General features: G+C 44.5%; 2 protein-coding genes across 2 annotated transcripts; both read right to left on the reverse strand.

Moving 5' to 3' along the window:
* Window positions 1-5,300: 5,300 nt before the first annotated feature.
* LOC124697232 (mitogen-activated protein kinase kinase 9-like) lies at window positions 5,301-5,801 on the reverse strand. The gene has a single exon (XM_047229853.1). It carries the CDS (start codon window positions 5,799-5,801, stop codon window positions 5,301-5,303), a length of 501 nt encoding a protein of 166 aa, XP_047085809.1.
* Window positions 5,802-11,675: 5,874 nt separating this feature from the next.
* On the reverse strand, window positions 11,676-15,429 carry LOC124700312 (binding partner of ACD11 1-like). Its single transcript, XM_047232461.1, has 5 exons — window positions 15,404-15,429; window positions 13,562-13,665; window positions 13,404-13,479; window positions 13,174-13,257; window positions 11,676-12,513 (listed from the first exon to the last, which is right to left on the reverse strand). Exons 1-5 carry the CDS (start codon window positions 15,407-15,409, stop codon window positions 11,929-11,931), a joined length of 855 nt encoding a protein of 284 aa, XP_047088417.1. The 5' UTR covers window positions 15,410-15,429; the 3' UTR covers window positions 11,676-11,928.
* Window positions 15,430-15,846: the final 417 nt, after the last annotated feature.

Consider the following 15,846-nt stretch of genomic DNA (forward strand, 5'->3'; position numbering starts at 1 on the left):
CAATTTTTTGCTCGACATAGCATGTGTCATCTCTTCAGTAGTTTCACCACACGCATCCATAGCACCTGCATCCCAGACCAAGAGCAATGCCCAAACACAACGTCATTTCGATGTTTCCAAGTTGACCACATAAGAGCAGCAACAATCATGTTAGTAACGACATTCTTTTGATTGCTAATCCAAAACCTGGCAATACTTTCATAATTGACCCCAAGGTTCTTTCCAAGCAAAGTTGAAACGTCTATCCACATGATTTTCATAATATCACAAAAAAAGAACAGATGGTTAACAGTTTCCTTTTCAGAGCATAAAAAGCAAGTTTTATGAGGAATATTCTGCCTTTTCGCAAGGTTATCACGGGTAAGCATTGTGTGATAACAGCCAGAGAAAAACTTGGACCCTAGGGGGCACATTAAGCTTGCCCACCGCAGGGATAAACATCGGAGTCACCCCACGGTAATTAAGAACTGCATACAACGATTGAGAGCTATAAACGCCAGAGCTAGGAAGCTTCCACACTAAACTATCTTGCACATCTGAAAGTCGGATAGAAGAAGCAATTTGTTCCAGTTGATACCACTGATCCATCTTTTTTTGGTTGAAAACTCTCCTAAAGGTTAGTTTCAACACATTTCCATCCCACACTTCTTTAATTGTTACATCTTGTTGATTACACACGTAGTACAGGTCCCAAAACATGATAGCCAAACTCGAATTACCTAGCCACTGATCTTCCCAAAATCGGATTTTGTTTCTTTTACCGCCCGACCACTGATAGCCTAGTTTTGTGGCTCTAGCCGCCCAAAGAACACCCTTCCAAAAAGCAGAAACATCTGTTTCTCTACATTTGAAAATATTAGGACTCTCGGAGTCATACTTGAAGTCAATTATTTGCTTCCAAAGCTTGTTGCCATCTAAACTATACCTCCTGATCCACGAGGCCAGAAGACAGAGATTAAGCTCTCTAATATTATGGATACCCAGACCGCCATACTCTTTTTTTTTTATAGTGACCAACTCCCAGTTAGCAACGTGATACTTATAATGCCCCTCATAGTTATCCCACAAGCAGTGTGCCATTTGAGAATTGATTGTTTTAATCGCTCAAGAAGGAAACTTAATAGCCGAAAGTAAATAGACAGGATACTTGCCAGACAAGATTATATCAAGGTTATTCTAGCAGCGTATGACAAAATCGTACCCATCCACCCAGCCACGTGCTTTCCTTTTGGAATAGTCCTTAGTTAGTTGCTGCTTTTGGTTCCCTGATCGTTGGTGGTTCTGAATATGGCAAAAGACCTCTGACAAACATGTTTTTCATTAGGGGTGTGCTCGGATGTCCCTCCTTAGCTTCACAGTTCTGAGAAATTGGAGCTGCTCCAGCTTTTGGTATAATTACGTGAAGTTGAATTCGTGAAATATAAAAATGCAGAGCACACTGGAACGCACCGCGTGATCGCTTAAATCTTTGGCTGGAAGCCCATCTGGCCCGTGGCGAAGTATTTTCTGGCGGTGGAGTTGGCCTGGCCACGACGGTGAGGATGGCTATGGCGGCGGCGCTGAACCACTCGGCACTGCCGTGACGTTCCCAAACACCAGGTAATTAGAAATCTTGAAACTCTCTCAAGAGAGGAGAAGTATTTGAAAAGTTAACTGCAAGCTACTTTAGCTTTTGGTACACAAACACAAAAAACACGGAGCGCCGTAATTTACATCCGACTGCTACTAATTTGACTTCATCGCAACGAGATTTACATTTGTCGCTAATGAATCATGGACTCCGGCGAACGAGTCGACGTACCTTCAGCTGAAGTTAAACTTGTACGATTCGTTCTCACCGCCGCGCATATTGAGTTGTAGCTTGCTGCCGCCACCGCCAGGAGCTTGTTGTCGCCGCCACTACGTCGCGCGCCTCCTCACCCACGGCGAAGTTGGTTGAGGCGGTCACAACAAGTTTCTGGCGGCGGCGGCAACAAGCTACAACTCGATTTGTACGCTAGCAAGAATGATTCAGACAAGTTTAACTCCCGCTAAAGGTAAGTTCATTCGTTTGCCGGCGACCTCGATTCGGTGGTGGCAGGCGTGAATCATGCTGCGGTGAAGTCAAATCGGGGAGAGTCTTGGCATTGGGAAACATGCCCGAGAGGATGAGGGGGAGAAAGATAAAACGTGTGTAATATTTTGGTCACTTATCAGTGGCAGTGGGACGTAAATAAATAACAAATCCATATTTTTGTGTTCTGCGGAACCAACTCCACGTATTTGTACCAAAAGCTGAAGCAACTACACGTATTTATACCAAAAGCTGGAGCAACTCCACGGATCAAAATAAAAAATCTGGAGCGGCTCCAATTTTTTAGAACCATGGAGCTGAAGTGGGGGACATCGGAGCAATCACGTTTTCATTATCGGTGGGTAATGAAAATCGATCCTTCGAGGATCGCTTGGAAAAAAAATCAATCAAAGCTGTCACTTAAGCTCTCGTATCAAATGATGCAGTCACCTAGGATAGTTATCTGTCAAATCTAAGACTATGATATGTGTATGAGTAGTCTTTTTTTTGGGGGGTAACTTACCCTATGGATAGGATATCTATGGTGATCTGCTCTAGAAATCTGCCGGAACACACACATTAGAGACCTATACACTAGCACATGATTGACAAACGTATGTTTGAAGGATCTGAACTGTACCTTTCTCTTGAGAAAGAAACATTTGCAGACTTTCCTGGAAATTCTAGCATTACAGGAGGCCAGAAGAAACAAGTATATTTCTGTTATAATCACCAAGGCTAACCTTGCATCGCGTTGTAATTCCTGGGATCAAGACGGAGCATAATCCGGTAGATCATCCAAAACAGACGCCAAGAACAATGCTACTGTTTGACGGCTACTCCCTGAATAACTGAACATACATTCTCTGTCAGAGGCGTTTACTGTCACCGTCAACACGTACTTACGTGCGTGCGTGCGTTAGATCGACCCGACGTCCAATCCGCCAGGCACTTGCATCGATCGTCGGGTTTCTCGCTTGGAGCCGTCACTAAATTGTCTTCTGATCGACAACGACATTGTTGATAGAACCTAGACGTCAGTTAAGTGGTACTTGCAGTTGCACACTGTCACCATCGATCTATGCGTAACAATGTAAACCTGGTTTTGCCTCACTGGCTAATTAGTCATTAGGGACATTGAGAAAGGGATGGTTCGTATATCTAGGGAGAGCTTTCAGAATAGTACTTGCATTGATTCGGTAGAGAAAACTGACTGACTTCAGCTCGGGCACAACTGAGCCCAAACAAAGTTCCGAATTCGGTCATCAAAAGTGACTTTGGCTCAATTTGATGCATGTATGGGGTCCTCGCGAGAGGTAAATCTTAATTTTAAAATCGTTAATCGTGCATGGATATCAATGGAGAAGAAATGGCATTACCCTTGGACTCACATGGTGCTTATTAGTTTATCTCAACAAATAGCAAGATAGCGCACAAGAAAGATTTCAGCAGGTACCTCAACGTACCTTTCTCTGCAAGTACAGAAACATTAACATAATATATATGAACTCACAAGATACCTTACACTAACACATCAGCTAAAATTTATCTCCTATATTACTGCTGCTGCTTGGCAAAACCTATGCTGGTATATCTGAAGAAATCGACAGGAAGTACCCTAGAGTACGGTCCTACGTAAGCTTGGATTTAGAAGCTATCAAGTATCAACTGCAGAACGATGCACACAATGTAGGGATGTTGAGACTCTGGTGTGATTCGTCGGGTTTAGCAATGGACGGTTGGTATCCTAAGATTCCTAGGAAAGGATTGCAATCTCGGCTCTGCCAGCAGATGGTTCTCGGACTATTCTCGGCCCCATGGTTCGTGCAAAATTCTCAATAGGATCTCGAACTTCCATTTCTTCTGAAAATTTTCTGGATTTTAGAGGAGTTGTGCATATGATTCTGTCAGACAAATTTGAACCATTGTATTCGCATTGGAAGTTGGCAATGTCACCTGCGTCTTTATTAACAGTTCAGTCGATTCTATGGCAGTGTAGAACGTTATGGCTTCGGTAGCCGCCAAAGGAAAAAAAAGAAAAATAATGTGATGAAGAATCTATAAGAAAACATGCCGGATCATAAAACAAAGAGAAGAGTGGTCAAAATTTATTCTTGGAGATATTGACCCGGAACCTTGCTCCATCCAAAATTTCATACAATGACTATGGCTTGAATGTTCCAAGAGTTTATCGTGCAGTTCTACCCTAATGTGAGCAGTATAATGTCAATATTGAAGTTGTTTCTTTAAATATAAACCCACCATCCGATGTTTCAAACCTTACCCAATGATAAAATAATTTTCTACTATGTGAATCATGTAGTAAAAAATGAAGTAAAAAATGTGTAATGGAGCATTTGATTTTCTAAAGTTGGCAACTTGATAGTCTGTGAGTTTATTCGATTCGAGTATACTTCAGCTAGTTTATCAATGAAATTAGATCATTCTACAAAAGCAACACAAAGACAGAGATGTTAGACCTGCTCTGCCTCCTCCCGTGAAAGAAGCATAGGCGGCGACTAGGGTTCAGCCATCGTCGTCTGCCTCATCTTCTTCGTCTACGACCGGGAATCGATGGGTACGAGTCCCTGCCTCCTCTGCTAGCCGCTCCGGTGGAGGGAAGGAGTGGGGACCTCAGACCTGTAGCCGGCGATGTAGAACAGTCCCTAAAGTTAGAGTTTGGTCAATCGGTATCGTTGGCTATGGCGGCGTTGTTCAGGACAAGAATAAGGTATACCCGCTCCTCATCCACCTTGCTAGCGGCGATCTCGCCGGTGACGTTGAGGAGGGTGGGCATTCGTCTGGTCGCCACTTCCATGGAGTGGTGGATCTCCTCTAGTCTATTATGTTATATGTTTGGTTTTAGAAGATTATGATCAATTCAAGGATTCAATAGCGATGACTTTGGGTCTGGGCGCCGGTCCTTAGGAGCATATGCACGAAGACTTTCTGACCGTCATCAACAACATCATGCTGGCTACGGTAAGAGAGTGGCGACAACGGCGCGTTGGCGGCTCGCTCTGACAACAATAGTGGTCTCTAGGTGGTCCAAATTCGATGTAATTTTTATTAGGTTTTAGGTGCTTTGTACTTCTTATGAATTAATGAAATAAATTATAATCTTTCGCGCAAAAAAAGAAGAAGAAAGCAACACAAAGACACCAATCTGTTTCATAACCAGACCGTCCATTCCAGAGTCCAAAGTATATGCAACTACCTACAGTTCGACTACGTGACCGCCTAATCCTTATCGACACCGCTGCTCGATCACTTGGCAGAGGGCACACCTCGACGCTGCCATGTCTCTTCCGGTGACGAATGGGTGAGCGAGGAGGTCCGCAACGGTAGCCCGCTTCCGGTGGTCCTTGTGCAGACAGGCGGCCACGAAATCCCGGAGCGCCGGCGACGCCGCGCCGTCGGGAATTGCCGGCAGCTCGCCGAAGCAGATGGCCCACATAAGCGCCGGAAAGGTCGGCTTCTTCCCAGCTGGGAGCAGCGGGTACCGGCCCATCAAGAGCTCCAAGACGATCAAGCCAAGGCCCCAAACGTCGGCGGCATAGGGGTCGACGCGGACCTCCTCCTCGCCGTCGTGCGCAGGCTCCGTGTCGAAGCGCTCAGGGCTCATGTACGCGGCGGTGCCCTCGTATGCCGCGCGGTGGCTGCCGGCGCGGGTGACGACCTCGGCGATGCCGAAGTCGGCAATCTTGACCTGCCCGGTCCTGCTGACCAGGAGGTTGGCCGGCTTCATATCGCGGTGGACGACGCGGCGAGTGCGGAGGTATGCCAGGCCGGAGAGCGCCTGCGCAGCTACCTCCGCCAGCGCCGCCTCCGGGAAGCCACCGCTGACGAGCGAGTCGAGCGAGCCGCCGTCCATTAGCTCGAGGAGCAAGGCGGAGTCGCCGGACGCCGTCGGGAGGACCGAGTGGCACCGGACGATGTGCGGCGAGTCGACGCGGCGGACGACTGCTACCTCGTCGGCGGCGCCGGGGTGGCCTCGGTGGATGATCTTGAGGGCGTAGAGCGCCGACGTGCGGCGGTGCGAGACCTTGTGGACGGTGCCGCCGTTCCCGGACCCAAGAACAGACAACTTGTCGAAGTCGATTTGGCGGAACTCGCTGTCAGGCCGAGCGGCCGCCGACGTGGAGGGTGTCTCGGCGGTGACGGCCGGCGCCGGAGCGGGGCACCGAAAGGCACACGACGTGGGGACATCAAGCTTGAGGTGGAGCTGGGGAAGCTTTCTTTCTCTCGCGGCTGCCATGATACTGATCGCCGTCCACCTTGCGTTTTTCAGATGATGTTCTTGGCAAGTGAGAATTTGCGAGGAGATCGATTAGATGATGGCTTCCATGGAGGGGATGATCCTTGATTTATACTTCTGGTGTGGCTGGCGGCGCAAGTACCTTGATTTTGCTGGCCGTGTTGTGATGTCGATGTGTAACTGAACTCCTGTTCTTTTTAAATCTTTGTTTCGAAAACGACGTAAAATCTTTCTAATTACCTGGTGCAAGAAGTGGATATTAATGGAGTTGTTGAGTATTGAACTTGAGGAAATTCATGATTCAACGTTTGATTGATACACGTAGGATGGAGACCTACATGGTGCAAATTCCTGCAGGAGAAGGTTGTGAATGAGCACCTACGGTCTAGGTACACCTATTCAATTTTAGACATGATTTTGTGGCATTGCAATTGTAATTAAATTCGCAGAAAAATCAGGAGCGCAATGCAACTTTGTAATACTACCTCCATCCCAAGGAATAAGGCGCACACGTATTCCAAAACAAACTTTGACCATAAAAATTGAGCAACAAAATTTTGGTTATATTATATGTAATTAGTATCGTTGGATTCGTATTGAAAAACACTTTTTAATGATGTTAATTTCATACAAACAATCTTTATATATTTAAAATAATTCTCAGTCAAACGAAAAGCACGTAAAACGAGGGCGCCTTATTCTTTGAATCGGAGGTAGTATCACGGAAAAGGTATCAGGAAGAAAAACAATTAATATGTAAGCACACCATTATATAGTAAAGAATTATTAATATGTAGCTTTGGCAAAACTTTATAAAATTTGATTTGGCCTAAAATAAAACACATGTAGCTTCAAATAGAAATTACTAGTAGAAAGGAAACATATCAAGACAAAATGCATAATCATTGGTAGTATTAAGAGTACGCAGTTAATAGAATAGATAGTGAGCGAGCGATTATACTCCCATCACAAGACAAATCGATGTAGTATTAGAATTGACATGGTATTCAAGATGCAACTTTGATCATCAATTCATATATGTAATATATGTATAAATTAAACACGAAATGTGTAATGTTCAAGCTCAATTTCTTGAGACAAGTCCATATATATGACATTCAATATCTTATTCTAATGATTAAAACTGCATTTGTATTCAAATTAAAAAAAATTGATCGAAGAATGTAAAAAAAAAACATGTATTTGTGATACAGAGAGAGTAGGATGGAGGGTCCTTACTTTTCTTTGCATCCATTTGATTAATTTTTTAACAGCCTAAAATGATGGGATATATTTGGATCGTAAAGTTGTGCAATCGCATAGCAAAATCATGATTCTGACAGGTTTAGACGTCACCACACGATTAAACCGATGCATACAACGAGCAATGAATCATCATCTTCTCCCTATCCTATGCAAGTACTCCAGCGGCCGATAATAAGCTCGGAGTAGATGTTTATCCATTCCACAAAGATTATACTAGTAGCACCATGGTGGTGCGGTACAGTGAGATTAATTAACCAACTAAAATCTGATTCGATATCAACCCAATACGTTCCGGGCTTGGGGGCTACCGCCGTCGCTAACGAACACTTGGCATCTTTTTTCGAATGGTGACGTGGATTTGCATTTCTTAATCGGTAAGCTTAGTGGAAAAAAATATAGGCCTGATCCAGAAGATATTTTCTCCAAGGAGAGCGGAGCGAGGATATTTACTAGTACTGGAGTAAGATGCAGACGGGCGGTCGAAGGAATGAAAATAAATAAAACTGAAGATGCATGACAGGTAGGACTGGGACGGAGAGACGCTGACGGATGCCGCCATTGTTGGACCAGCAGATCATATCGAGTTCATCACAATCCTTCAAGGAAAACGCGGCTGCAACGCAGCAGGCCCATCAGGAACGACCGCTCGCACGCCTAATTTAGCTTAGCACACCAGGTTGGTCCGACACTGGTTTGGGTCGTGGATCTGATCTTCATTGCGTTAATATAATCATTTCTGCTCATTACACGTGTTAGCATGATCCAAATACAATGTACAAACTGTAGCAGCAAGTGTATCACACGTCAGCATTCCTGTATTGTTCTTCTCCCACTGCCTCCGCAGCTGTCCAATGAGAGTCAGAGACAAACATCCCTAACCTTAGCTTAAGAGATATAAGAAAAAAAATCGATAAAGAAAATATATTAATATTAAAAGATACCAATTAATTCAGTCTCTGCAACAACGTAACATCCAAATGACAGTACGGATGCACACAACCAAAAAATAGAAAAAAAAAACTAAGAAATGAAAGTCCCGCTACAGGCCTAACAACAACAATACATCTACTACCAAGACAACATCTGAAATACAGACTCTCCAAAAGTTACGCCTCCAAGAAAAGAACAGTGCTCCAACACTATCATCCTCCGACCAAAGATCATAGGTTTTCACCCTGAAGATAGTCTCCGCTCTCAAAACAATGCCTTCAACAAGGTCATTGACAGTCACAACCAGTTAAGGCCAGACCTTGGGTTTTCACCTTGAAAGGTAGAACTCTAAACTTCACATGTGTTGTCGCCCCACTTTCATACCGCTGCTGTGAAGCCCGGAACACCAAGCAAGTCCGTCAACAGCGCGGAGACTTGAACCTCCCTTAGCTAGTCCTCTCATCCGGCCTTCATGATATTCTCTTCTTCCGACTTTCATCATGGATCCATAGTCACTTGATGTAAACACAGAAAAAGAGCTTCGCGCCGCTCCCTCTAGAACCAAACGGTCGGAATAAAAGTATGGATGCGCGCGAACAAATACCACCCGATCCAGCAAATTCCAGGCAAAAGATTCGCTGTTCCATTCACCGGCGGAGCCTTCCGGAACTCAACACTCCGGCTAGATGAAAAGGATCAGCATTCGGTAGGTCTTCATCTTTGCAGAAGAAGAACCCTAGGACCACCACCTTATAACCCGAAGCAGACGAACAAGCCCCCACACCGCCATCCGCTAACCAACAACGACGAAGGAGGATTCGGTGGACGGCGGCAGCCTCAACCACACCATCCTCGCCCCGCAAATCGCCGCCCCCTTCCTCGCGCCGCCAGCAGAAGCCGACGATGGATCTCGGTGGGCACAAGATCCAACAGCCACCGCCACCACCATCCATCGTCGGGGGCCACGGAGTAGGAGACGACATCGCACGTGCAGGGCCGCCGCCCTAGACGCGGAGCGCGTCGAAACCGGTGGCCGCCGCCCTAGCCGCCACAGCCAGTCGCCGCCTCCATCATCCCCCCAGGAACTTTGGCGCCGGGGCCCGCCGCCACCGTGGCTAGCCGACAGCAGCGGTGGAGGGAGAGAGGACGCGGAGGGAGGGGGCGGCGGTGGACGGGTCTTGGCCCCTCGGCGGTGCCCTGGGGAGCGCACATGAGGGAGGGGTTAGGGTTGCATCTTTGCTTATGTCGGGATATAAGAAAATAAAGAGGCCATATGCATTTTTTGATGCAGAGGCTGGCATATGGCTTCATTTCGAAGAAAAAAAAAATCAGCGAGATAACCAAGGGTGTCCGTGGGTGTGGGTGTGGCATCCTTCTAAGAAATTCAGTTTTGGTCTGAGAAAGACCGAACAGTTTGTTGAAATATAAAATATAGTTAGGATCATTTATTGATTTCACGTTTAAGGTCTAAAGGGACCTAGTCGTGAGAGGAATTGTTAAAATATATTCTATAGACTTTTTCATCAGCTCAGTCTTTTGTTTTCGGGGCCTAGTGCATCCATTCAACGTAGTTTCACAACTTAAACGAGGTTACTACACATATGCACAGGCTAAACCTGATCAAAACCAGGTAAAAAATTGCAATGAAACAGCCGTAGCAAGCTACAAACCCATTTAAAGCTTTTCTGACTTGGAGGAATTAAAAAACACGACAGTATTAGAAGTTGTATAACATGGGAAAGGATCGCGTTACCCTGCTGTGTAGTACTTCCGGCTCTTGTCATTGGATGGAGAAGAGAATGGCACAAATCTTTTTGGCGTTGTCACTTTGCAAAAAAGAACCTTGCATTATATCAGAACTAACCCAACCCCGCCTTTCATCAAAGTTTCAAATAGGAAATGTATAGTTTGGAAAATATCCGAAACTTGATGAAGCCGAATGAGATGGATTGCGGTTTGATGTCGATAAAAGAGAAGGTTGGAGTAGATTGTACTTCTTGCAAATATAACAACGGTTGGCGTATCAACTAGACATTAACGGTGTGATAGGATTACCGGGACACTTAGATACACTCTCATGGTGATTTATTGAATCCTGCAAGAAATTAGAAAAAAACATGAATTTGTATCAGATGGTGTTTGATTACGCCGTGGGGAAAACACGAGGATGTTTCTGAACAATTAGATGTATCCTACACTTTAAACTTAAAAAATTCCAATAAATCATACTCGATGATTACCTTCAAAATTGCAATGCTATGTATTTGCCATGTGAAAGTTTTCTATGGTTTCCAAATCCTACAACCAAACATGTTTTCTAGGATTTTCTTAATGATAACAACTCTTGGAGATTAATAAACGCCCCTTTGGAAAAGGGGCACGGAGCCTAAAGCCGGAAAACTCTTATTTGTGGACATTCCAATGATGGATCAGTGCAATCTCCCAACTGATAAGTTAAGGGGTGACCGGATGACCAACTGTGGCCCTCGGAAAATACAACTGGATAGTCATTTCCAATGATTTCTGTTCACGTGAAGCTTAATAGTGCAAGCTACAGTTTGACCTGAAGCTTTGCATTCTCCTTAAAGCCCAATCCACATCAACATCACATTCTGACCAGCAGACAGAAATCAGTGGCATTGGCATTGACAACATCAACGTAATCAGGCAGTGGATGATGATCGTCTAACCAGCTGGCAGCTGCGCTACAATGGCCGGGAAGAAGTCGTCGTGCTTTCTCTAGCTCTTCTCGTCGTCAAGCACAAGGGGCCTCCGCGCACCTAGGAGTCTAGGAGTTCGATCTCTTTCTGTCTGCATGAAATTTCTTAGTGCCAACGTACAGAGTATACTGCAAAAACCATTTACACAAGTATGTTCCAGAGAAAATTTCATATTTGCAGACTACCAGAAGTCCTGGCTATATTCTTTCTTTGAAGAAAAGCTCTTGATAATTTCTTCAACAACACCACACGGTTTCAGGCAATTAGGAGTTCAGAACGTGGAAACTTGCAATATAAAAGTTCCACCATTTCTAACAAAAAAAGAAGTCACTGCATTCGTCTTTCAAGCAAGACCTTACGGGTAAAATTGCAACTGTATCCTCAAATTACAAAACGGGTTAATACAAAAGCAACTTCAGGTACCACAGTTAGCACAATACATCCCATTGTTGGAAACTATATATTTAAAGAGAAAGTTGCATTCTCTATATTGTATCGAAAAACAAGAAAACCTTCCAGTGGTCTAGTATAAGAAAGCTGATGGGAACATGAGGGTAGCATTCTAAAATTTACATCACACTATAGGTGACAAACACCCTGTTTTTGCTCCAGTACAGTGGCGTAAAAGGATCTATATATGGAACAAGTAACAATAAACGAATGAAACACGAGATGACGCGACTAACATTCTATTTGCTGGATCACACGGCCTGGAGCTTCTGCTCATCCATTGATTCCACGGGAAGAACTGCAGGCTCCCATGAAGAGTGCTCATCAAGATGGATCTTCGCATAGTCACTGACGAGCCCATTCCTCTCTTCCCACATGATTGCTTTCCTCTCCTCTTCGGCTCTGTCTACCTTGTCTTTGGTCATTGAGCTCATGTCACCTGCTGCCTTGGTAACCATGCCAAATGCGCTGGTTAGCCATGAAGCACCAGCTGAGACATATTGGTTGCCCATGAGAGCAGAGCCTGCAATGCTGGCTTTCTGCTCTGCAGCAGCCAGAGCAGACTTTGTTATTTCTGAGACCTGATAGCGCTCATCCACTTCCTTGACCTTGCTGCCAACAACAGCCCGGCCCAGGTTAATCTTGTCACTCAGGCCATACTGACGGTCTAGAGATGCAACGGTGGCACTAGCATTGGACAGGATGTTGTGACGCTCGTCAAAAGATCTTGCTACATTGAGAGCATCTTTGCTGAGGACAAAACCCTTGGCCATCATGCTGCTCACAACATCCTCTGCCTTCCTGACTGCAGATTCAGTAGATGTTGATCTTAGTCCCTGCACCAGCAAGGGCGTGCACAAAAATTCAGAAGAGTGAAGATCACTTAAAACATTGTCAAGGTACAAACTAACAAATTCTGTAGGAAAAAAATAATCATCAACTGGTTTTAAGCAAACTGCAGAACATTGATTTAAGCCACAATGCATGCCTCTGTATTTCTCTTCTCATAGACATACTGACCTGAATCCAATTATATGTCTAGTTCAGAAACTTTCTTACCATGGTAAGAAGCTGAATCAATGTTAGTTAAATATTTATAAAATATTTGGTCATTGAGCTGCCAAAACAGACAAACGCCAATCCACCCAAGGAAACCAAGTTCATGGAAAATCATTGGTTAGTAAGAGCAAGACAGATTCTACTTTTATTCCATGTAACACTGCTAAAAGAATGCACAGTAATGAGTTTGCTTGCAAAGCTCATTTCTGGCAAATAAGAAGGACGTCGGTCCAAATGCACAGCTGCTTTCCTTACAGGAATACCTTCACTGTGAACAGTTATAACCATCATCTAGCTCACCGTTCAAAAGGATAATCATCTAGCTCTTCTTCAGTTTAAGAGACTAAAGGAACACCTGGCCTCAAAGTTTTTCCAATTTTTAATGCAACAACAAATAATGAGGGTGCAATTCAAGTACGAATAAAAATAATTCTTACCGTTGATTGATTGCAGGCTTCGGGAGGCAACTGATAGTTCTCAACTGGAGTTATGATGACAGAAAGATCAACAATTGTTGCTCCCTGTAGGTCATAATGAGATGATTGTAAGCCATATATCAGACAAAGAATAGTGAGATAAAATCAGAATTAACAAAAAGTAGAGCCTGCCTAATGTCAGAGAAAACCCTAATCAATATGATTAAAAAATGAGTTGAACTTGAACATACTGAGAGAAGCACAGCAGTGTCTGCTCCTTGTGAGTCCTTAAAAGTGACGTACGCAAGTTGTGACCAATCAGATTCTCTGATGAAAAAATAAGAAAATATTAAGAAATATTCATCCACTCCTAAACATACATGCAGTGCAATAAATAATGATGAATTACCTTTGCATTTCAACATATTCTATATCCCCAGAGAAAGAAAAGAACTCTGTAATCTCTCTTTTTGAAGCATTCAATGAAATATTGGCAACTTTTACTGTTCTCACCTGCAAAAGATAAGCAATGGGATGAGATCAACAGTGCTACTTTAGCATGACAGGAGATAAGATGCATCATTGTAGTAATTGTACATTAGTTGAAATAGAGTGAACTCATTTTAGCATGAGTTAAATAAATGCAATCTTTCGAGATTACACGATGACACAAAAAATACAAGTAGGAATGGCAGGCACTGCCAAAGAGAGTGGGCTACACATATCAATGCAGCAACGTAGGAAACAACACATCAATGAAGACTCAGAAATGTCGTCTGACTAAGAAAACTGTCCTTTTTATTCTATTTTACTCAAGTTGCATATGCTGAACAAGGTACATCATAGATGAAAATGTGTGATAGATGAAAATGCAGTGTGATTGCAATGCCGTCTGGCTAGAAGAATTGTCCTCTTGGTTCTGTGTTACCTAGAATGTAACATGTCTATTTCATTTGAATATGCTGAACGACATCACTGATGAAAATGCAGAGCGCGATGTAGTTTCCAAGTGGGGAAATCAATTACTAGTAATAGGAGACCACGTGCTAAACTTTGGCTAAATAAATATGATTCCAGGAACCACATTTTAAATAAATGTGCTTAACGCCTTTTGTATATTTAATTTTAACCTGGCGCTTCCACTTGACAACATCAGGATTGTGACGGATAGTTGACCCATTTGAATTTAAGCTGTGATACTTTTAACATCGCACAGAAAGTGGAGTACAATGAAAATAGCCCAAACATATTTTGAAATAAATGCCCTTTACGCCTTTTGTGTATTTAATTTGAACCTGGCGCTTCCACTTGATAACATCAGGATTGTATGGGATAGTACGTTAACCCATTCGAATTTAAGCTGTGAAACTTCTTTTAAAAACGCACATAAAGTGTACAATTAAAATAGCCCAATGTAAATCCAAGGGAAATCACAGAATGAATAAGATAACGTTGACAGCACAGATTCGATCACAGACAGGTCAAGAGCGATTGTGCTGTTGTGTAGGACGGCAAACGTAATGCAGGCCAGCTGTGTTATTGCCAGGAGTGATTAATTTCTACAAATACAAGCATTAATGCTCTTGCTTCGAGTATAGGTACAATCAAAAAGAGCATTCATTGACCTGAAACATAATTTCCATAATTTGTTCCTGCTAAAAGCCGCTACCGAAGGCCCGAAACAGAGAAGATATAGATACAGGCAGAGAGCATCCTAAGAAAGATGGCAATTTTTTATGTACTCCAGAAAAGTTTGGTATCTTACCACCATGGCACAAATCATCTATTGCTTGAAGCAAAAAAAAAAAAATCAGAAAAGCAATTCCAGGCAGAAACTAAGCAGCAAAACTTATCAGATCTATCGGACTGTCTTTAACCCAGGACCGTCAGTTAGGACAGTAGTAGTCGATTAACAGTACTCCAAATCAGGGGCACTATCCTTGATTCAGAGTCAAGGATCCGGAAAACCACAAGCAAGTCCATCCTATAGGAATCCAAACGGCATTCCCCACCAACCGAAATCGCCGCGGAAGAACGGTAGCTCCGAAGCATCCCCCATGACCTCCGACCCGGAGTTTCGCTACGCGCGCACGCTTAGCTCCGACGAGGAGGAGGGACGGCCGGCCCAACGACCACCTACCACGCGGGCACTAGCGCCACCGAGCACAACAGGGGAACAACGCGGCCAAGTAAAAAGGAGTACTCTGCAGATAAAACCAGGGAAAAAAAACGAGAGTCGGTGCTCACGCACCTCCATTGCGGGATCTGGGCCGCGGCCGGGAATCTCGAGGCGGGCGGCGAGGCTGAGCGCCGGAGAGGAGGGGCTGGGGAACTCGCCGCTGCGCCCTGCGCGTGTGTGTCGGTCGGCGAGCGGAGGGAGGGGAGAGGAGAGGAGAGGAGAGGAGGGGTGGACTCGGCCGGGAGATGAGGAGTCCGTCGGCGTCGTCGTCGGGTAGGCGCTTGCTTTTCGGGTAGGCGCTTGCTTTTCAGTTTACTTTTGTAGTAACGTAACGAGCGGCACGGCAGGCAGATGGCGATGCCGACGCGGGCGCGGTACGGCAGTGGTGGTGGACCGGCCGCGCAAGGGGATCTGGCCGGGTGGCACCACGGACCACGGTCACATGCCTGAATTTGGGGCATCGAATTTGTCAATTTCCGTCTATTTGAACCTTGAATTTGTTTTTGACAGTAGAA

The sequence above is a fragment of the Lolium rigidum genome, chromosome 3, assembly GCF_022539505.1.
Source record: "Lolium rigidum isolate FL_2022 chromosome 3, APGP_CSIRO_Lrig_0.1, whole genome shotgun sequence".
Lineage (NCBI taxonomy): Eukaryota > Viridiplantae > Streptophyta > Magnoliopsida > Poales > Poaceae > Lolium > Lolium rigidum.